Source organism: Erythrolamprus reginae, chromosome 2, assembly GCF_031021105.1.
Source record: "Erythrolamprus reginae isolate rEryReg1 chromosome 2, rEryReg1.hap1, whole genome shotgun sequence".
In the NCBI taxonomy this organism is placed as follows: domain Eukaryota; kingdom Metazoa; phylum Chordata; class Lepidosauria; order Squamata; family Dipsadidae; genus Erythrolamprus; species Erythrolamprus reginae.
In genome coordinates this window covers 342868878-342889662 of record NC_091951.1, presented here as the reverse complement: position 1 = coordinate 342889662, position 20785 = coordinate 342868878, and the positions used below count along the sequence as shown (strand labels likewise).

The 20785-nt window shown below is 44.9% G+C and overlaps 1 protein-coding gene across 5 annotated transcripts in view; it reads right to left on the bottom strand.

The window, feature by feature from the left end:
- The window catches only part of MYO5B (myosin VB), a 345830-nt gene that overhangs the window by 170898 nt on the left and 154147 nt on the right, over positions 1–20785 (bottom strand). For all 5 annotated transcript variants that reach the window (XM_070743570.1, XM_070743569.1, XM_070743567.1 and 2 more), the window contains exons 7-10: positions 19579–19660; positions 19351–19458; positions 16291–16400; positions 7338–7603 (exon numbers count right to left, since the gene is read on the bottom strand). In XM_070743570.1, coding sequence (XP_070599671.1) covers positions 7338–7603; positions 16291–16400; positions 19351–19458; positions 19579–19660 — 566 coding nt within the window. The remainder of the gene's footprint in view (positions 1–7337; positions 7604–16290; positions 16401–19350; positions 19459–19578; positions 19661–20785) is intronic.

Here is a 20785-nt window from a genome sequence, read left to right as displayed (position 1 = left end):
TTAATATTTAAAGATTAATTATTGTACTATTTTTATAAACCACCTTGGGAATCTGATTTGAGAGAGTTATTAAAATGAAGTCAATAGATAAAAATTACTTCCAGTTCAGAAATATCAGCGAGAGCTTAACTTAGTTTTCCCAGTGCAGAATCCTACAGGTGCATGGGCAGCTATCACAGGATGCAATTCTGGAGCTGTAATTCCAATATACAGTGATACCTCGTCTTACAAACCCCTCGTCCTACAAACTTTTCGAGATACAAACCCGGGGTTTAAGATTTTTTTGCCTCTTCTTCCAAACTATTTTCACCTTACAAACCCAAGCTGCCGCCATTGGGATGCACTGCTTCCAGACTTCTGTTGCCAGCGAAGCGCCCGTTTTTGTGATGCTGGGATTCCCCTGAGGCTCCCCTCCATGGGAAACACCACCTCCAGACTGCCGCGTTTTTGCGATGCTGCAGGGGAATCCTAGCAGCGCAAAAATGGGTGCTTCGCTGGCAACGGAAGTCCGGAGGTGGGGTTTCCCAGCGAGGGGAGCCTCAGCGAAATCGCAGCATCACAAAAACACAGAAGTCTGGAGGTGGGGTTTCGAGGACTTCCGTGTTTTTGCAATACTGTGATTTCGATGAGGCTCCCCTCGCTGGGAAACCCCACCTCCGGACTTCCGTTGCCAGCGAAGCACCCATTTTTGCGCTGCTGGGATTCCCCTGCAGCATCACAAAAACACGGAAGTCTGGAGGTGGGGTTTTCCATGGAGGGGAGCCTCAGGGGATTCCCAACAGCGCAAAAACGGTGCTTCAGCTGGCAAAAGGGGTGAGTTTTGGGCTTGCATGCATTAATCGCTTTTCCATTGATTCCTATGGGAAACATTGTTTCGTCTTACAAACTTTTCACCTTACAAACCTCGTCCTGGAACCAATTAAGTTCGTAAGACGAGGTATCACTGTATTTGAGAACATTATATTGGGGAAGAAACGTTTAGGCCAGTGATGGCAAACCTACGGCACATGTGCCACAGCTGGCCCTTAGAGCCATATCGGAGGGCACAAGAGGCATTGCTCTATGTCAGCTCCAGCGTGCTCGCCAGCTGATTTTCGGCCTTGGGGAAGCCCGTTTCACCCGCTGGAGGCTTCAGGGAAGCTTCCATGAAGACCCAGAGTGCGAAAAATGGCACAATGGGCAAACCGGAAGATCAGAAAAACGGACTTCCAGTCTGCCTGTTGTGCTGTTTTTCACACTCCAGAGACTTCCTGAAACCCCGGAGTGCTAAAAACAGCATAATGGGCAAACCGGAAGTCTGTTTTATCAAACTTCCGGTTTGCCCATTGTGCCATTTTTTCACCATCCAAGGCTTCAGTGAGCTTACACATGGCATGCACATGGGGGAGGGTTGTGTGCATGCACAGGGGGCAGTATGGGGTTGTATACATGTGGTGGGGAGGGAATGGGTGGGGTCACATGCGTGCATGCTAGCCAACACACACACACACACATAGTTTGAGGCACGTGAACCCAAAATGGTTCGCCATCACTGGTTTAGGTTAACAGCTCCATCAGTTCTATCACTCACTGTCTCCTAGAGCAGGGAGCCCCAACCCCTACTCACCCCTGGGCCGCAGATAGTACCGGGCTGTGGCCCATCCAAAATTGCACCGGGCGAGCAGTGGATGAATGTGTGCATGCACAACATCTCCATTTGTTCAAACAACATGCGTACCCACCACTCATGCAAATGGAAGTACGCCCATTCTTGCCCACCGCTCATATGAAACCTCTCCCCCTCCCACCCCGCCAGCAATGATCCCCAAAGCCAATAGACCACCAAATTGCTGTCCTAGAGACCGATCCTATTTTCCAAATTTCAATGGGTAGAACTCCAACCCAGTCTCTGGGTCGTAGGAACCATACTTTTAAATTTCTCACCATGACACAAAGAACAGTAACAAGGAATCTGGGGAAATGTTTACGTGCTTCTCAACCTTCTAACATTTTTACCATAGGAAACCCAAGTCAAGAACGAACTATTTGCAACGGATTCTTGAGTGAAGGGAAGGGAGGGAGAGGAGGAGAGAGGGAGACAGAGAGATGGAGGAGGAGAGGGCAGGAGGGGGAGGGGGAGGAAGGAGGGAGGGAGGGGGAGACAGAGAGAGGGAGGAGGGGAGGGCAGGTGGGAGAGGGAAGGGGGAAGACAAGAAGAGGAAGTGAGAGAGGGAGGAGAGAGGAAGGAAAGGAGACAGAGAGGGAGGGAGAGACGGCAGAAGGGGGAGTGAAGGGGAGGGAGACAAGGAGAATAAGGGAGAGGGGGAAGAGAAGGAAGGGAGGGAGACAGAGAGGGGGAGGGGGAGACAGAGAGAGGGAGGGGGAGAGGACAGGAGGAAGGGGGAGAAGGGAGAGAGGGAGGAAGAATGGAGAGACAGAGAGGGAGGGGGAGAGGGCAGGAGGGTGAGGGAAGGGGAGGGAGAAAAGGAGAAAGGAGAGAGGGAGGAGGAGGGAGAGAGGTAGACAGAGAGAGGGAGAGGGAAACAGAGAGAGGGAGGGGGAGAGGGCAGGAGGGGAGGGAGGGGAAGGGAGGGAGAGGAGGAGACAAGGAGGAAGGAAGGGAGAGAGAGGGGGAAGGGGAGAGGGCAGGTGGGGGATAGTGTGGGAGGGAGAGGGGGAGAGAGAGGGAAGGAGAGGAAGGGAAGGAGACAAGAGGGAGGGCGACAGAGAGAGAGGGAGGGAGAAGAAGACAGAAAGAGGGAGGGGAAGAGGCCAAGAGGGGGAGAATGGGGGAGGGAGGGGGGGGAGAAAGATGGAGAGAATTTGAAGGCAGCTGTACAACAATATTAAAATATCTTACGAGACAAGTTTGAACAGTTTATTATTTTTGGTCTGACAAAATCCCGAGCGAGATCTATAGAGAAATAAAACCTCTGGATCCAAAACAAACGTTGAAGAATGAACAGGGGAAAGAAAATGAGAGTCTTTCTATTCATCTAGGAAAGATTATCGGGACGACAAAAGCGTAAGTACCAGACTGCTTTCATTAGGCCCTATAGATAAAAGGTTTAAAATAGCTTTGCGCTGACATTTTAAGAAGATTCACATGGAACGCCAAATTCGTATATAGCCCAGACACGTTCGCTCAAAACCTCCTCCACCTTTTTTTCAATTTTATCAGAATAAGTGCTCCCTTGTTGTCAAGTCTAACAGCTTAACTGAAACCAATCGAGGAAAACGAAAGTTTAAGATAATACCATTTAAATTTTATGGTTTCCAAACATGTTGCTGTAATGGAAACCCAATCTCCTGTTTTGAAGTCGAGTAACACAATGCCTTTCTCGAGATACAGTTTAATTCCCTCGCCTTGCATTCTTTTCAACCACGACTTTGATTTTGGGCTTTGCTTTAATGGATCGGATTGCTATCTCCTGTCAAATAAAATAGGAATTCAATTGCTTCCCGCCGCTGCGTGAAATCTAATACCGAAACATGCAGGGAGTCTGATTTAACGCTTCCCAAAGTCACTCATCTGAAAGAATCACACTGTCCCCTTAAATTTGGATCTCGGCAAACAAAATACAAGCTATCACCCTATTGAACGGCACAAACAAATGTTTGTAGGTCATGCTGTTAGAGAAGGGCAAGGGGAATTCTCTACAACAGTAACGGCGAACCTTTTTTTCCCTTGGGTGCCTAAAAAGCGTGCACTTGTGCTATTGTACATTCACGAGTGCCCACACTCATACCTAGAGAGGGAGAAAACAACCTCACTGACATAGAAACATAGAAACATAGAAGTCTGACGGCAGAAAAAGACCTCCTGGTCCATCTAGTCTGCCCTTATACTATTTTCTGTATTTTATCTTAGGATGGATATATGTTTATCCCAGGCATGTTTAAATTCAGTTACTGTGGATTTATCTACAACGTCTGCTGGAAGTTTGTTCCAAGGATCTACTACTCTTTCAGTAAAATAATATTTTCTCATGTTGCTTTTGATCTTTCCCCCAACTAACTTCAGATTGTGTCCCCTTGTTCTTGTGTTCACTTTCCTATTAAAAACACTTCCCTCCTGGACCTTATTTAACCCTTTAACATATTTAAATGTTTCGATCATGTCCCCCCTTTTCCTTCTGTCCTCCAGACTATACACATTGAGTTCATTAAGTCTTTCCTGATACGTTTTATGCTTAAGACCTTCCACCATTCTTGTAGCCCGTCTTTGGACCCGTTCAATTTTGTCAATATCTTTTTGTAGGTGAGGTCTCCAGAACTGAACACAGTATTCCAAATGTGGTCTCACCAGCATTCTATATAGCGGGATCATAATCTCCCTCTTCCTGCTTGTTATACCTCTAGCTGACGCCCTGGAGGCCCTTCTGGAGGCCAAAAACAGCCTGCTCCTCAACATCTGGTGGGCCCAGTAGGTTTGTCTTTCACCCTGGCCAGGCTCTACAGGCTTCCCTGGAGCCGGGGAAGGGTAAAAAAACCCCTCTCCCATCCTCCCGGAGGCTCTCTAAAAGCCAAAAACGCCCTTACAGAGCCTCCGTGCCAGCCAAAAATCAACTAGCTCACACTCACATACTTCTAACACTGGAGACAGGACAGACCCTTTTCCCCACACACGAGAGGGATAGAGCAGTCTCTATGATCACAGCAAAACTTATTACACACAGAGAAACACTTAACCATCTCGGGAGTCAGCCTGCTGCAGCTGGGCTTTCCAGAATCTGACAAAAAGCAACACAACCACAAACTACATGGCATCGGACCAGAATACCTTCGAGACTGCCTTCTGACCGCACGAATCCCAGCGAGCCGATTAGATGATGATGATGATGATGATAATAATAATAATAATAATAATAATAATAATAATAATAATTTATTGGATTTGTATGCCACCCCTCTCCGTAGACTCGGGGCGGCTAACAACAATAATAAAAACAGCATGTGACAATCCAATTAATAAAACAACTAAAAACCCTTATTATAAAACCAAACATACACACAAACATACCATGCATAACTTGTAATGGCCTAGGGGGAAGGAATATCTCAACTCCCCCATGCCTGGCGGTATAAATGAGTCTTGAGTAGTTTACGAAAGACAGGGAGAGTGGGGGCAATTCTAATCTCCGGGTCCACAGAGTCGTCCTTCTCCAGATTCCGTTGACAAAACAATGGCGCTTGGCGGGAACCAGGGGAAGAGCCTTCTCTGTGGTGGCCCCGGCCCTCAGGAATCAGCTTCCCCCCTGGAGATTAGGACTGCCCTCACCCTCCTTGCCTTCTGCAAACTCCTGAAAACCAACCTATGTCGCCAGGCATGGGGAAATTGATTCCCCTGGCTGTCCACTCTATGTATGGTTTGTTGAGTTGTGTGATTGTTTTTAATAAGAGTTTCTTAATGTGTTTTAATATTGGATTTGAAGATTGTACTGTTTTTTGGAAGCTGCTCCGAGTCATTGGAGAGGGGCGGAAATCAAATCAAATCAAATCAAACCCAATCCAATCCAATCCAATCCAATCAAATCCAATCCAATCAAATCAAATCAAATCACAATGATTTTGATGCCATCATGCAAGACTCTTCCCTACAACTTGGTCTTCCAGAGACCAATAAGATCACACAGGACTGGCCTTCTCCGGGTCCCATCAACTATGCAATGCAGGTTGGCATGGCCACGGAGGAGGGCCTTCTCTGTGGCCGCCCCGACTTTATGGAACCAATTACCCCCAATATCTGTACCGCTCCACCCTGCTGGCCTTCCAAAAGGCTACAAAGACCTGGCTTTGCTAGCAGGCCTGGGGGCCATGAATTGTACATCTTTGTATTGAATGATGTGTATGTTTTGCTTGGATTGCTGAGTTGTGGGTTTTAACTGAGGTTATTGTTTTAATTTATATTTGACTTCTTTTTATTGGCAACTGTACTTTTTTTAATATTGTTGTAAACCACCCTGAGTTCTTCAGGATTGGGCGGCATAGAAGTCGAATAGATAAATAAGTAAATAAAAAGCAACACACCCACAAACTGATTTGGATGCTAGTATGCGAGACTCCTCCCTACAACTTGCTCTACAATCTCAAAGTAAAATTTAATTACAGGACCGCATTTTGCTGCATAAATCCCAGCAACCGATAAGATCCCACAGTAGTGGCCTTCTCCAGGTCCTGTCAACCAAACAAGGTCAGCTGGCGGGACCTAGGGGAAGTGCCTTCTCCGTGGTGGCTCCGGCCTTCTGGAATCAGCTCCCTCCGGAGATTCGTACTGCCCCCACCTTCCTCGCCTTCCGCCAGACACTTAAGACCCAACTATGTCGCCAGGAATGGGGCAGCTAGATCATGCCCCCTCTTTCTCTGACCGTTAAATGTTATGTATGGATGGACTGTTTATTTACATAATGGGATTTTAGTTACTGTTTTTAACTATTAGAGTGGTATACATATTGTTTGTATTTCATGTTGTGAGCCACTCCAGGTCCTCAGAGAGGGGCGGCATACAAGTCTAATAAATTGAATTGAATTGAATTACTAAATCCCACTCCCAAGAGAAGATGCAAGAACTACAGAGGAATGCCAGCGTTTGTTGTGGTTAGCTCTGGCCCAGCTCCTGCCCCAAGGACTGTGGATGTGGGGGAGACATTCACATGCTACAGGCCTGTTTTGCTCCCGGTGGAATCTGCTGATGAAGGCTCCTCTGACCAAGAAGACATGAGTGACAGGGAGGAAGAGAGTGGCAGACAGCTCAGAAGGAGATCAATTATCTAGCTCCTCCTTGTATTCAGAACAAGAGTTAATGATATAGCCACGCATGCGGAGAGCGATGCATAGGCAACAACAACTGAGAGATTATTATCAAAGAAAATAAGGCCACCTGTGGTGGGGTGGGGCTGTGGTCATTAGTGAGGCTGCTATAAATAGCAGCCTGTGGGTTTGGCCATTGTGGAGGATTATCTGATCTTTGTGTTTCGTGACTGCTTTACTGACTTTGACTTTTTGTGTGTGCTGATTTTTCCCCGCTTTGAAACTAAACCAGAGCAAAGTGTGTTTCACTTTGGGAAAGAAGAAGGACTGTGAATTGCCTCACAGCTGCAAGCTAAGTATCACAGAACTGATAAGGGAATTGTACAAATTACCAGTTTGTTTGGAGACGAGTGCTCTTTGCTATACCAAAAGAGGGCTTAGTTTAAGTGAATTTTCATTATAAAGAACATTGTTTTGAATTTTCAAACGTGTGTGTGTCTGAAATTTGTACCTGTGAATTTTTGGGAGGATTCTACCAGAGAGCCCGACAGAACAGCGTTGACCGTAGCAAGCAAAAGGGACAGGAGCCCCAAAAGATGGTTGCTCACCCATAAATATCCAGCACGCCTATAAAGGAATGCTGCTTGACCGTTGTGTGCAAGGCCTTGTTGATGTGCTGCACAATCCAGTTGAACAGCTGGGCGTAGATGTGCTTGGCTAGCGCATTCCTGGCATTGACCGCTTGTTGGAGGGACATATTCTTGGTGTAGGTTTCCGAAGTGGTGACCAGTTTTCGATGGCAAAGCCAGTGTTCCATCTGGCTGTGCTCCAGCCCCAGCAATCTGCAAAAATGATGCAGGTGCTCATCTTCGTTCTATAGGATATAAAGAAAAGACATCCGATTCAGCAAAGCAGACAGTGATGTCGCCAGAAGGCAAAAATTAAAAATAAAAAAAAATCCAGGCAACCTTCTAATTCACGAATGGGGCCGGATAGAAACCTCAGCATCTACTGTTGTCCTAGACTTTCAATCCTGGGCCTAGAAAGTTTAGAACTAAGACGCCTTAAACAAGATCTAAGTATTGCCCCAAAGATCATATGCTGCAATGTCTTGCCTGTTGGCGACTACTTCAGCTTCAACCACAACAATACAAGAGCACACAACAGATTTAAACTTAATATTAACCGCTCCAAACTTGACTGTAAAAAATATGACTTCAGTAACCGAGTTGTCGAAGCGTGGAACTCATTACCGGACTCCATAGTGTCATCCCCAAACCCCCAACACTTTACCCTTAGATTATCTACGGTTGACCTATCCAGATTCCTAAGAGGTCAGTAAGGGGCGAGTACAAGTGCACTAGAGTGCCTTCCGTCCCCTGTCCTATTGCTCTCCTATATCTCCTATACCTTTCTTCTATTCCTATATCTCTTCTTCTATTCTTTCATTGATATGTTCTATTACTTTATCTTCTTTTCTATTATTTCTTAGATATATTTTACTATGAGTATCTCCTCTATAACCTTCATCATGTATTTTATTATGTGTATATAGATATATACCCACTAAAACCCTCATTGTGTATTGGACTAACTAACTAACTAACTAACTAACTAACTAACTAACTAACTAACTAAATAAATAAATAAATAAATAAATAAATAAATAAATAAATAAATAAATAAATACTATCGCAGCACCATTGAGAGTGTCTTGACATACGGCATTCTAGCTTGGTATGGGAGCAGCTCTGTAGCGAACAAAAAAGCTCTACAGAGAATTATTAAAACTGCCCAGAACATCATTGGGCTCCAGCTACCTGCCCTGGATGACACCCTCACATCTCGCTGTTCTAGGAAGGTGCATACCATTCTCAAAGACTCTTCTCATCCTGCTTACAATCTTTTTGAACTGTTGCCTTCTGGCAGAAGATACAGAACAACTAGAACTCGGACCACACGTTTCCTGAATAGTTTTTATCCCAGAGCTATACTCACACTTAACAACGAACTAAAGGGTCACCATCATTGAACTGTTGGACAATATTACTCGGTTTGTCATGTAAGATGGTTGAGTGGTTCAGGGTGGGGAATTTGTAGTGGGTGGGACATTTTATTCTATTTTTTTAATTCTATTTTTAAATTTACCTATTCTAATTTTATGTATGGTGGGACTGGTCTCTGGGTGTCACACGACTTTCGTTGCCAATGACAATTCGTTGTTTTGACAATGACAATAAATTCATTATTATTATTATTATTATTTGGTGGTGTACTCAAGGGTGCCTTCTTGGACTGCTGTTTCCAACTACAGAACACCTCTACTTACGAACTTCGCTAGATAAGAACCGGGTGTTCAAGATTTTTTTTGCCTCTACTTAAGAACCATTTTCCGCTTACAAACCGGAGCCTCTGAAACTGTAACTGGAAAAGGCAGAGAGAAGCCTCCGCGGGGCCTCTCTAGGAATCTCCTGGGAGGAAACAGGGTCGGAAAAGGCGGGGAGAAGCCTCCATGGGTCCTCTCTAGGAATCTCCTGGGAGGAAACAGAGTCGAAAAAGGCGGGGAGAAGCCTCCATGGGTCCTCTCTAGGAATCTCCTGGGAGGAAACAGGGTCGGAAAAGGCGTGGAGAAGCCTCCGTGGGTCCTCTCTAGGAATCTCCTGGGAGGAAACAGGGGCGGAAAAGGCGGGGAGAAGCCTCCTTGGGGCCTCTCTAGGAATCTCCTGGGAGGAAACAGGGGCGGAAAAGGCGGGGAGAAGCCTCCTTGGGGCCTCTCTAGGAATCTCCTGGGAGGAAACAGGGCCTCCACCCTCCCTGTGGTTTCCCCAATCACGCGCATTACAGTGATCCCTCGATTTTCGCGATCTCGATCTTCGCGAAACGCTATATTGCGATTTTTCAAAAAATAATAAATTAAAAATACTCCCCGGTTTTTTTGCTATACTGTACCATGGTTTTTCTCACCCAATGATGTCTTTTTTTCTATCATTTCTCTCTCTCTTCCTTCCATTCTTCTCTCTCTCTTTCTTCCTCTCTCACACTCTCTTCCTCCCTCTCTCATCTCTTTCGGGGGGGGGGGCGGCGGGCGGGCGGGTGCCTACGGGGGACGGTGGCCGCCAGCGCTGGACTTGGCGGTGAGAGGGGCGGTAGCGGCGAGTGAGCGGGGCGGGCGGGGCGAGTGGCGGGCGGGTGGGTGCTTACAGGGAACGGTGGCCACCAGCGCTGCTGCAGGAGGACTCGGCAGTGAGAGGGGCGGTAGTGGGCGAGCGGGTGGGCGGACGAGTGGCGGGCGGGTGGGTGCTTACGGTGAACGGTGGCCGCCAGCGCTGCTGCAGGAGGACTCGGCGGTGAGAGGGGGCGGTAGCGGCGGGCGGCGGCGGGGCGGCGGACAAGCGGCGGGCGGACAAGCGGCGGGCGGGCGGCGGACAAGCGGCGGGCGGGCAGGTGGTGGACAAGCAGCGGGTGGACAAGTGGCGGGCGGACAAGCGGCCGGCGGGCAGGCGGCGGACAAGCGGCGGGCGGGGCGGCGAGCTGTATGTAGCGGAAGTAAAAACACCATGGAAAAGTGGCGCGCATGCGCAGATGGTGTTTTTACTTCCACACCACTATATCGCGAAAAATCGAGTATCGCGAGGGGTCTTGGAACGTAACCCTCGCGATACTCGAGGGATCACTGTATTTGCTTTTACATTGATTCCTATGGGAAAAGTTGTTTCTTCTTACAAACTTTTCTACTTAAGAACCTGGTCACGGAACGAATTATTTATTATTTATTTATTTATTATTTGGATTTGTATGCCGCCCCTCTCCGAAGACTCGGGGCGGCTCACAACAAGTGTAAAACAAATCATAAATAATTCAATTAATTAAAATATTTAAAGGTTTAAAAAACCCCAATTAAGTTCGTAAGTAGAGGTACCACTGTACCAGGAAACAGCCATGGTGGTGCAATGGTTAGAATGTAGCACTGCAGGCTAATTCTGCTGATTGTGTGCAGTTCGATTCTCACCAGCTCAAGGTTGACTCAACCTTCCATCCTTCTGAGGTTTGTAATATGAGAACCCAGGTTTTGGGGGGCAACAGGCTGACTCTGAAAACCGCTTAGGGAGGGCGGTAAAGTGGTATATAAGTTTAAATGCTACAGTATTGCTATTTCAGTAAAGAAGGATATTTGTAACTGAAGGGATCCTTGGTGCTCCTTTCTGAGCTTGGATGTTTCCTTGCAGATGTTTCATTACCCAAACTACCCAATGGCACTGTTGACATTATCTAGTCTGAGTAATGAAAAACAGTGATGGGCGAACCGAACTCGCACAATTCGGGTCCGTACCGAATTTTGCGGTGTTCGGTATGCCGAACACGAACCCAAAATTTTTTGAAACTTCGGGCAAATTTCGGGGTGGTGTTGTTCGGAGCTTTGACGTCACCGGCAGGTTGCTAAGGATGCCATGGTGATCACTTCTGGGATTCCATGGAATCCAGGAAGTGATCACCTTGGCGTCATTAGCAACCTGCCGGTGACGTCAAGGCTCCGCCCCTGGAATCTCTTTATGGGAGGGATTCCCCAGCTCCTTCAAAGGGAGGTCTTCATGTAAAAATAAACATTGTTATTTTTACGAAAAAGGACGCCGCAGGGGCGCTGCAAGCAAAGAGCAGTCTTTTCATGTAAAAATAACAATGTTTATTTTTATATGAAGACCTCCCTTTGAAGGAGCTGGGGAATCCCTCGCACGAAGAGATTCCAGGGGCGGAGCCTTGACGTCACCGGCAGGTTGCTAAGGACGCCAAGGTGATCACTTCCTGAATTCCATGGAATCTAGGAAGTGATCACCTTGGCGTCCTTAGCAACCTGCCGGTATACGTGACGTCAAAGCTCCACCCCTGGAATCTCTTGGTGGGATTCCCCATTCGGGTTCGGGTTCGTTTTGGGTTCAGCCAAATTTTGCGTAAAGTTCGTCCGAACTTGCCAAACCCGAACACCGTTGGGTTCGCCCATCACTAATGAAAAATCTTCAAGGAAACCACCGAGCTCAGAGAGCACCAAGGATTTACTGTTTCCAACTTTCTTAGTTTGCAATGACAAGGGTACCAACATCCAACTCATGAAGCATTGGACTCCTTCACAAGAACATTGCTACTACTATAACCAGCCCCAGACATACCCTAAGCCAGTGATGGCAAACCTTTTTTTCCTCGGGTGCCAAAGGAGCATGCACACATGCTATTGCACATGCATGAGTGCCCACACCCATAATTCAATGCCTGGGGAGGGCAAAAATAGCTTCCCCCGCATCCCGGAGGTCCTCTGGAGGCTGGAAATAGCCTGTTTCCCAACTTCTGGTGGGCCCAGTAGGCTCATGTTTTGCCCTCCCCAGGCTCCAAAGGCTTTCCTTGAGCCAGGGGCAGGATAAAAACGCCCTCCATGCCGCCCTCCCCGAAGGCTCTGTGAAAGCCAAAAATGCCCTCCCAGAGCCTCTGTGCAAGCCAAAAATCATCTGGCCGGCACATGTTGGAGCTGAGCTAGGGCAATGGCTCACATGCCAGCAGATTTTATTTATTTATTTATTATTTAGATTTGTATGCGCCCCTCTCCGCAGACTCGGCTCTGTGTGCCACCTGTGACATCTGTGCCATAGGTTCACCATCTCTGCTCTATGAGATAGGCTACATTTTAAAAATACATTGATTCTTAAGAATAGATAAATGTTCTGTACATTAATATCTAGGCCATTTACCCAATTTTTAAGCACAATATCTGTTAGCTGGAAAAAAATTGGAAGTTTCCTGTCCTGTATCAATTATTTATTATTATTATTATTATTATTATTATTATTATTATTATTATTATTATTATTATTATTAATTAGATTTGTATGCCGCCCCTCTCCGTAGACACCTGGGGTGGCTCACAACAGTAATAACACAATATATAACAAATCTAATAATTAAAAGTCATTTAAAAACCCTTATTAAAAAGAAAACATACACACAAGCATACCATGCATAAACTGTATAGGCCCGGGGGATATGTCTCAGTTCCCCCATGCCTGGCGGCAGAGGTAGGGTTTAAGAAGTTTATGAAAGACAAGGAGGGTGGGGGCAATTCTAATCTCCGGGGGGAGTTGGTTCCAGAGGGTCGGGGCCGCCACAGAGAAGGCTCTTCCCCTGGGTCCCACCAGACGACATTGTTTAGTTGACGGGACCCGGAGAAGGCCAACTCTGTGGGACCTAACCGGTTGCTGGGATTCGTGCGGCAGATAGCAGCAACTAATGTGGTCCAAATGAGGAGCATCACAGGGGGTGGAATTCTCTGGCCCATTTTAGAGAATCTTGACAGATGTCATGCAAGGTGCGAATCTTATTCCTCTTCTTACAAAAACCGATGCCTTTAATAAAGATTATTAGCACTGGTGGGTGGCATGGAAAGCCACTCATTTTTGTGTCGGGTTAGATACATATTTTCCCCCAGAATCTGGACGTCCAACAGTCCAGTTTGCATTCCCCTGTGATTTTACATCAAAGTTAGAATTATGAAGCTGCTGTGCAAAGATCAGTGAGTGGTTTCTGACTAAAGTACAACAGCGTAGAGGAGAAATGGATTCTGACCTTGATTATTTAACAATATAAAAACCGAAAAGCTCTTTTCCTTCACTTGGTCAAAATGGCCTTGGACCAGAATACCGCCGGAACCGCCTGCTACCTCACGAATCCCAGCGACCGATAAGGTCCCACAGAGTTGGCCTTCTCCAGGTCCTGTCGACTAAACAATGTCGTTTGGCGGGCCCCAGGGGAAGAGCCTTCTCTGTGGTGGCCCTGGTCCTCTGGAACAAACTCCCCCCGGAGATTAGAACTGCCCCCACCTTCCCTTTCTTTCGTAAACTACTCAAGACTCACTTATGCCGCCAGGCATGTTGGAGTTGAGATATTCCTTCCCCTTAGGCCATTACAAGTTATGCATGGTATGTTTGTGTGTATGTTTGGTTTTATAATAAGGGTTTTTAGTTGTTTTATTATTGGATTGTTACATGCTGTTTTTTATCATTGTTATTAGCCGCCCCGAGTCTATGGAGAGGGGCGGCATACAAATCCAATAAATAAATAAATAAATAATAAATAAATAAAATGAAAACATGATCTCTCCCGACTCCATTTTTCCTTGCAGGTGCTCCTTGACCTAAGACTAAAACTGAGCCGAGAGTTTCTGTTGTTAAATGAGGCATTGGCTAAGTGAGTTTTGCCCCATTTTAAGATGCTTTTTGCCACCATTGAATCACGGCAGATGTTAAGTTAGTCATACGGATGTTAAGGGAATCTACCTTCCTCTTTTATTGATCTATTGATCTATTGATCTATTCATTCATTCATTCATTCATTCTATTTTTATGCCACCCTTCTCCTTAGACTCAGGGTGGCTTACAACAGGTTAGCAATTGCACTTCTTAACAGGGCCAGCGTATTGCCCCCATAATCCGGGTCCTCATTTTACCCACCTCGGAAGGATGGAAGGCTGAGTCAACCTTGAGCCGGTGATGAGATTTGAACTGCTGACCTGCAGATCTATAGTCAGCTTCAGTGGCCTGCAGTACAGCACTCTACCTGCTGCGCCACCCTGGCTCATATCAAAATCGTTGATTTTGTCAGAAGCTTGGATTGTGGGGGCAATACGCTGGCTCTGTTAAGAAGTGCGATTGCTAACCTGTTGTAAGCCGCCCTGAGTCTAAGGAGAAGGGCAGCATAAAAATTGAATGAATGAAAGAATGAATGACTCAATCAACCAATCAACAAAGATCACATGACTTTGGGGGACAGGGCAAAGATCATGCATATGAACCCGTTGCTAAGCATCTGAATTTTGATCACATAACCACGAGGATCCTGCAAATGTCGTAATTATGAAAAGGGGTCTTTAAGCAGAGGTGGGTTGTAACGGGTTTGCCTGAAACCGTAGCAATCCGCTGGTGAGGTCACGATGATGTCACAGAACCAGATTTGTCAGTGCCATACTGTGGAGGCCGCCATTTTTTTAAAAAAAAATTGAGGAAAAATATTGGGGTGCAGTTTTGGGGGGGGTTGTTTTTTGTTTACTTCTGCACAGTTTCTAGCACTGTGCATTCATCAACATTTTGTTTTTTGTTTTTTGGGGGAAAGGGCAGTGATGGGCCACTACCGGAATGGCAAGGGGCTACGCTCCGGTAGTGATTTGCGCACATGCACACATGTAATATGTTAAATGATTTAGCTTTACTAGATAAATGGTCAAAGCAATGGAAACTGCAGTTTAATGTTTCCAAACGTAAAATAATGCACTTGGGGAAAAGGAATCCTCAATCTGACTATTGTATTGGCAGTTCTGTGTTAGCAAAAACTTCAGAAGAAAAGGATTTAGGGGTAGTGATTTCTGACAGTCTCAAAATGGGTGAACAGTGCAGTCAGGCACTAGGGAAAGCAAGTAGAATGCTTGGCTGCATAGCTAGAGGTATAACAAGCAGGAAGAGGGAGATTATGATCCCGCTATATAGAGTGCTGGTGAGACCCCATTTGGAATACTGTGTTCAGTTCTGGAGACCTCACCTACAAAAAGATATTGACAAAATTGAACAGGTCCAAAGACGGGCTACAAGAATGGTAGAAGGGCTTAAGCATAAAACGTATCAGGAAAGACTTCATGAACTCCATCTGTATAGTCTGGAGGACAGAAGGAAAAGGGGGAACATGATCGAAACATTTAAATATGTTAAAGGGTTAAATAAGGTTCAGGAGGGAAGTGTTTTTAATAGGAAAGTGAACAAAAGAACAAGGGGACACAATCTGAAGTTAGTTGGGGGAAAGATCAAAAGCCACGTGAGAAAATATTATTTCACTGAAAGAGTAGTAGATCCTTGGAACAAACTTCCAGCAGACATGGTAGATAAATCCACAGTAACTGAATTTAAACATGCCTGGGATAAACCTATATCCATTGTAAGATCAAATACAGGAAATAGTATAAGGGCAGACTAGATGGACCATGAGGTCTTTTTCTGCCGCCAGACTTCTATGTTTCTATGTTTCTGCACAAGATTTGGCTTCTGCGCATATGCAGACAAATTCCTTGTGTGTCCAATCACATTTGGCCAAAACAAAAAATCTATTCTATTCAGTGGTTATATCACATTTTATCTGGTTAGAATACGGGTGGTTTGAGTGAAAGGATGAGCATTTTGCTCTGGAGGATTTATTAAGACTTATAAAAACTTTGATTCCATTGATTCTTTCCTTCCATGCTCGGTCTGTATAATGAGAAATAAAGAACTATCCCAGAGTCTAAAGGTCTCGAGGGAACTCCTATAATTACATCAAGACTTTGCATAACATTAGATGTGCGGCGTCACAAAAATTCCCTGCCCTCTTGAAAGAAGCCTTTGCAATTTTAAGAGGCTCCAGTTGTCTTACACAATCAAAGCCTTGCTTCTGTTTGATGTGCATTGCATTAATCCAAAGATTAAGCAAAAAACAGATCTAAGGATGGTTTGCCCTTTGATGTACAGAAAAGAACCTTATGTGCCCGCTAAAAAAACATACCGTTATACTGCAGGATTCTCCGTCACGTTCAGAACGAAAATCCACATTTCCCAGGTGTAGGACGGCAGCGAGTATTTTAAAAATGGTCATCTGATAGGACTCCTTTACTCCTGGAAAACATGATTGATATCCAATTTTTCAAGGGCCTGAACAACAATTTGCCAGCAGTCCCAGCAAATATGACATACGATGAGAGAGATACTGGAAGATCTGGGTTATTAATCTGGGAATTGTATTGGCAGTTCTGGGTTAGGTCCCACAGAGTTGGCCTTCTCCGGGTCCCGTCGACTAACCAATGTCATTTGGCGGGAGCCAGGAGAAGAGCCTTCTCTGTGGCGGCCCCGACCCTCTGGAACCAGCTCCCCCCAGATATCAGAGTTGCCCCCACCCTCCTTGCCTTTCGCAACCTCCTTAAAACCCACCTCTGTCGTCAGACATGGGGGAATTGAAATTTTTTCCCTTCCCCCTAGGCTTATAGAATTTATACATGATATGCTTGTATGTATGATTGGTCTCTTAAATTGGGTTTTTTTAGATTGTTTTTAATATTAGATTTGTTACATTGTCTTCTTTATTGTTGTTAGCCGCCCCGAGTCTTTGGAGAGGGGCGGCATACAAATCAAATCAAATCAAATCAAAAAATAAATAAATAAGATGGATTTTCAGCAAAATCTGAACCATCATCAATTTCCTATCCCTGCACCATAAACACCACAATTTTGGGGGAGGGAGACAACTTCTTTTAAATTGGTGATGGGGAACCTATACATTTTGGGTGACATGCCCACATTCACCAACAAGATTAGAAGTAACATGAGAAAATATTATTTTACTAAAAGAGTAGTAGATTCTTGGAACAAACTTCCAGCCGACGTGGTTGGTAAATCCACAGTAACTGAATTTAAACATGCCTGGGATAAACATATATCCATCCTAATAAGGGAACTAGTATAAGGGCAGACTAGATGGACCATGACGTCTTTTTCTGCCGTCAATCTTCTATGTTTCTATGTTTCTTCTTATCATTCCTCAACTTACAACTATTTGTTTAGTATCTGTTTAGTATCTGTTTAGCATCCTGGACATAAATTGGTTCAAATCCTACTCTCAAAACAATGTTATAGAGCACTCCATACCAAGACAACTAGACACAAGAACAGTTTTCTTCCCGAACGCCATCACTATGCTAAAAAAATAATTCTCTCAACACTGTCAAACTATTCACTAAGGCTGCATTACCATTACTATCAGTCTTCATGTTTCCACATGTAAAATAATGCACTTGGGCAAAAGGAATCCTCAATCTGGGTATTGTATTGGCAGTTCTATGTTAGCAAAAACTTCAGAAGAGAAGGATTTAGGGGTAGTGATTTCTGACAGTCTCAAAATGGGAGAACAGTGCAGTCAGGCGGTAGGGAAAGAAAGTAGAATGCTTGGCTGCATAGCTAGAGGTATAACAAGCAGGAAGAGGGAGATTGTGATCCCGCTATATAGAGTGCTGGTGAGACCACATTTGGAATACTGTGCTCAGTTCTGGAGACCTCACCTACAAAAAAAGATTGATACAATTGAACAGGTCCAAAGACGGGCTACAAAAATGGTGGAAGGTCTTAAGCATAAAACTTATCAGGAAAGACTTCATGAACTCAATCTGTATAGTCTGGAGGACAGAAGGGAAAGGGGGGACGTTGTTTTTATCATTGCTGTGAGCCGCCCCAAGTCTATGGAGAGGGGCAGCATACAAATCTAAATAATAATAATAATAATAATAATAATAATAATAATAATAATAATGTTCAAAACATTTAAATATGTTAAAGGGTTAAATAAGGTTCAGGAGAGAACTGTTTTTAATAGGAAAGTGAACACAAGAACAAGGGGGCACAATCTGAGGCTAGTTGGGGGAAAGATTAGAAGTAACATGAGAAAATATTATTTTACTAAAAGAGTAGTAGATGCTTGGAACAAACCTCCAGCCGACGTGGTTGGTAAATCCACAGTAACTGAATTTAAACATTAAGCTTTAATCATTTTAATCATCATCTAGAACTGAACTTTTATAGCAATTAAAGAAAATTGAGCTACTTGCCTAATCTGTTATCATATTGAACTTTGTGGGTTCAGTACAAAACCTTAAAATGTTTCTGCGTTCCTCAACAAATATTGTTGCCTATCATTTGTCCTTTTTGTGGCAGTTCAAATAATGTGACTTAATCAAGTGAAAAACATAGAAACATAGAAGACTGACGGCAGAAAAAGACCTCATGGTCCATCTAGTCTGCCCTTATACTATTTTCTGTATTTTATCTTAGGATGGATATATGTTTATCCCAGGCATGTTTAAATTCAGTTACTGTGGATTTATCAACCACGTCTGCTGGAAGTTTGTTCCAAGGATCTACTACTCTTTCAGTAAAATAATATTTTCTCATGTTGCTTTTGATCTTTCCCCCAACTAACTTCAGATTGTGTCCCCTTGTTCTTGTGTTCACTTTCCTATTAAAAACACTTTTAAAAAAAAAGAGTCAAAGCACCTATTTGAAAACTTATCTTGGTTGGTAAGCCACTCCCACCCAGTCACATGAACTTTAAGCCACCCCCCCGGTCACATGAATGTCAAGCCACTCCCACCTGGTCATATGGCTGGCAAGTCACTCCTACCTGGTCACATGACCATCAAGCCACACCCACAAAACAAGCCACGCCCACAGTGTGGCAGTAAAAATTCTGGCGTGGCCTAGTTGACCTCCTGCACCATGACAGGGAGGGGCTTTTTGACCTCCTGGGGCTGCGGAGGCTTTGCTTGAGCCTCCAATTGGGCAAAAACAGCCTTCCCAGGCTCCAAACACCTGGTAGGCCCATTTTTGCCCTCCTGAGCCTCCATGCCTGCCCTGCACTTACCCACATCCAAAATAGGCTACATGGGGACTCCTGGCAGGGGAGGGGTGGCCAGGGCCAGCTAGAAGTGGGATTTAAGGGTTCTGCAAACTGCATAAAATCTTAGCTGGAGGTTCTCCCAAAACCCTGCAAACCCCCAGCAGCCCACCCCTGAAACCTTACCAAGCAGGGTGAAAGCTTGCTTTGTTTTCTCAAAATCTTCCGCATCGTCGACTCCTTCAAGGGAGGTGTCTCCTCCTAACGATGTGTAGAAAAAATCTTTGGCATCCACTAGAACAGAAACAACAACAAAATTAAGTTAAGGGGGAGAAATGCTTGAGCTCAGGCTCTTATTTCCAGAAAAGGGTTTATTGCAGAGGCTAAACACTGTGGGTAAAAGAGCATACTTACATAATGAGAGATCCTTCAGTTCTGGAAGACCAGCAGAGGCACACAGCTGATAGAAAATGTGATAGTTTCGCTCATCAGCTGCCTGAGGAACAACATTAGTTTTTTTTATTATTTATTATTTTTATTAATTGGATTTCTATGCCATAGCAATAGTAAGTGAAGCCCACCACTGCACACATCCCTACTTGTGTGAGCATCAAGGGGGAGGAGCTCAGGGACCCACTCATGCGAGCAATAGGTGACCGCATGCACGGACCTGTTCCTCCCACAAAATCGTCCCCTCTCCCCCCTCACCCACCCCCTAAATTTCACACCTATTTCTTCAAGGCAAGAATGGATTTTTTTTTTAAAAAAAGAAAGAAATATTAGCTACAACTAGTTTTAATCTAATCAAACGAGGAGACGAGCATTAAATGAATGGCAAACAAGCTGCGGCTGTTCTGGTTACGGTTATGAAAGAATGAGAAAGTCTAAAACCACCGTCGTTAAAATGCAGGAGGGATTAACTTCACTTTATAGCAGAACGGAGGCTGGATAGGAGCCCCTTTCAAATGAAGCTTTTTCCGGATTGTACACCTAATATAGCCTGGGATTTTCTAGAGGTTTCCTGTCCATCAACTAGCTAGAACTGATCCTGCTTAAGTTTCTGACTCAGCGTGTCTCTTCTAATTAGGATCGAAATGGAGAGGTTATGTATGCAACCTTAATCTCAAATGGAGAAATGAGAGATGATAGAGGACGCACGAATCCCAGCGACCGGTTAGGTCCCACAGAGTTGGCCTTCTCCGGGTCCTGTCGACTAAACAATGTCGTTTGGCGGGACCCAGGGGAAGAGACTTCTCTGTGGCGGCCGCGACCCTCTGGAACCAGCTCCCCCCAGATATCAGAGTTGCCCCCACCCTCCTTGCCTTTCGCAAGCTCCTTAAAACCTACCTCTGTCGTCAGGCATGGGGGAATTGAAATTTTTTCCCTTCCCCATGGCTTATAGAATTTATACATGGTATACTTGTTTGTATGATTGGTCTCTTAAAGTGGGGTTTTTTAGATTATTTTTAATATTAGATTTGTTTACATTGTCTTCTTTATTGTTGTTAGCCACCCCGAGTCTTCGGAGAGGGGCGGCATTCAAATCAAGTCAAGTCAAATCAAATCAAATCAAATCAAATCAAATCAAATCAAATCAAATCAAATCAAATCAAATCAATAT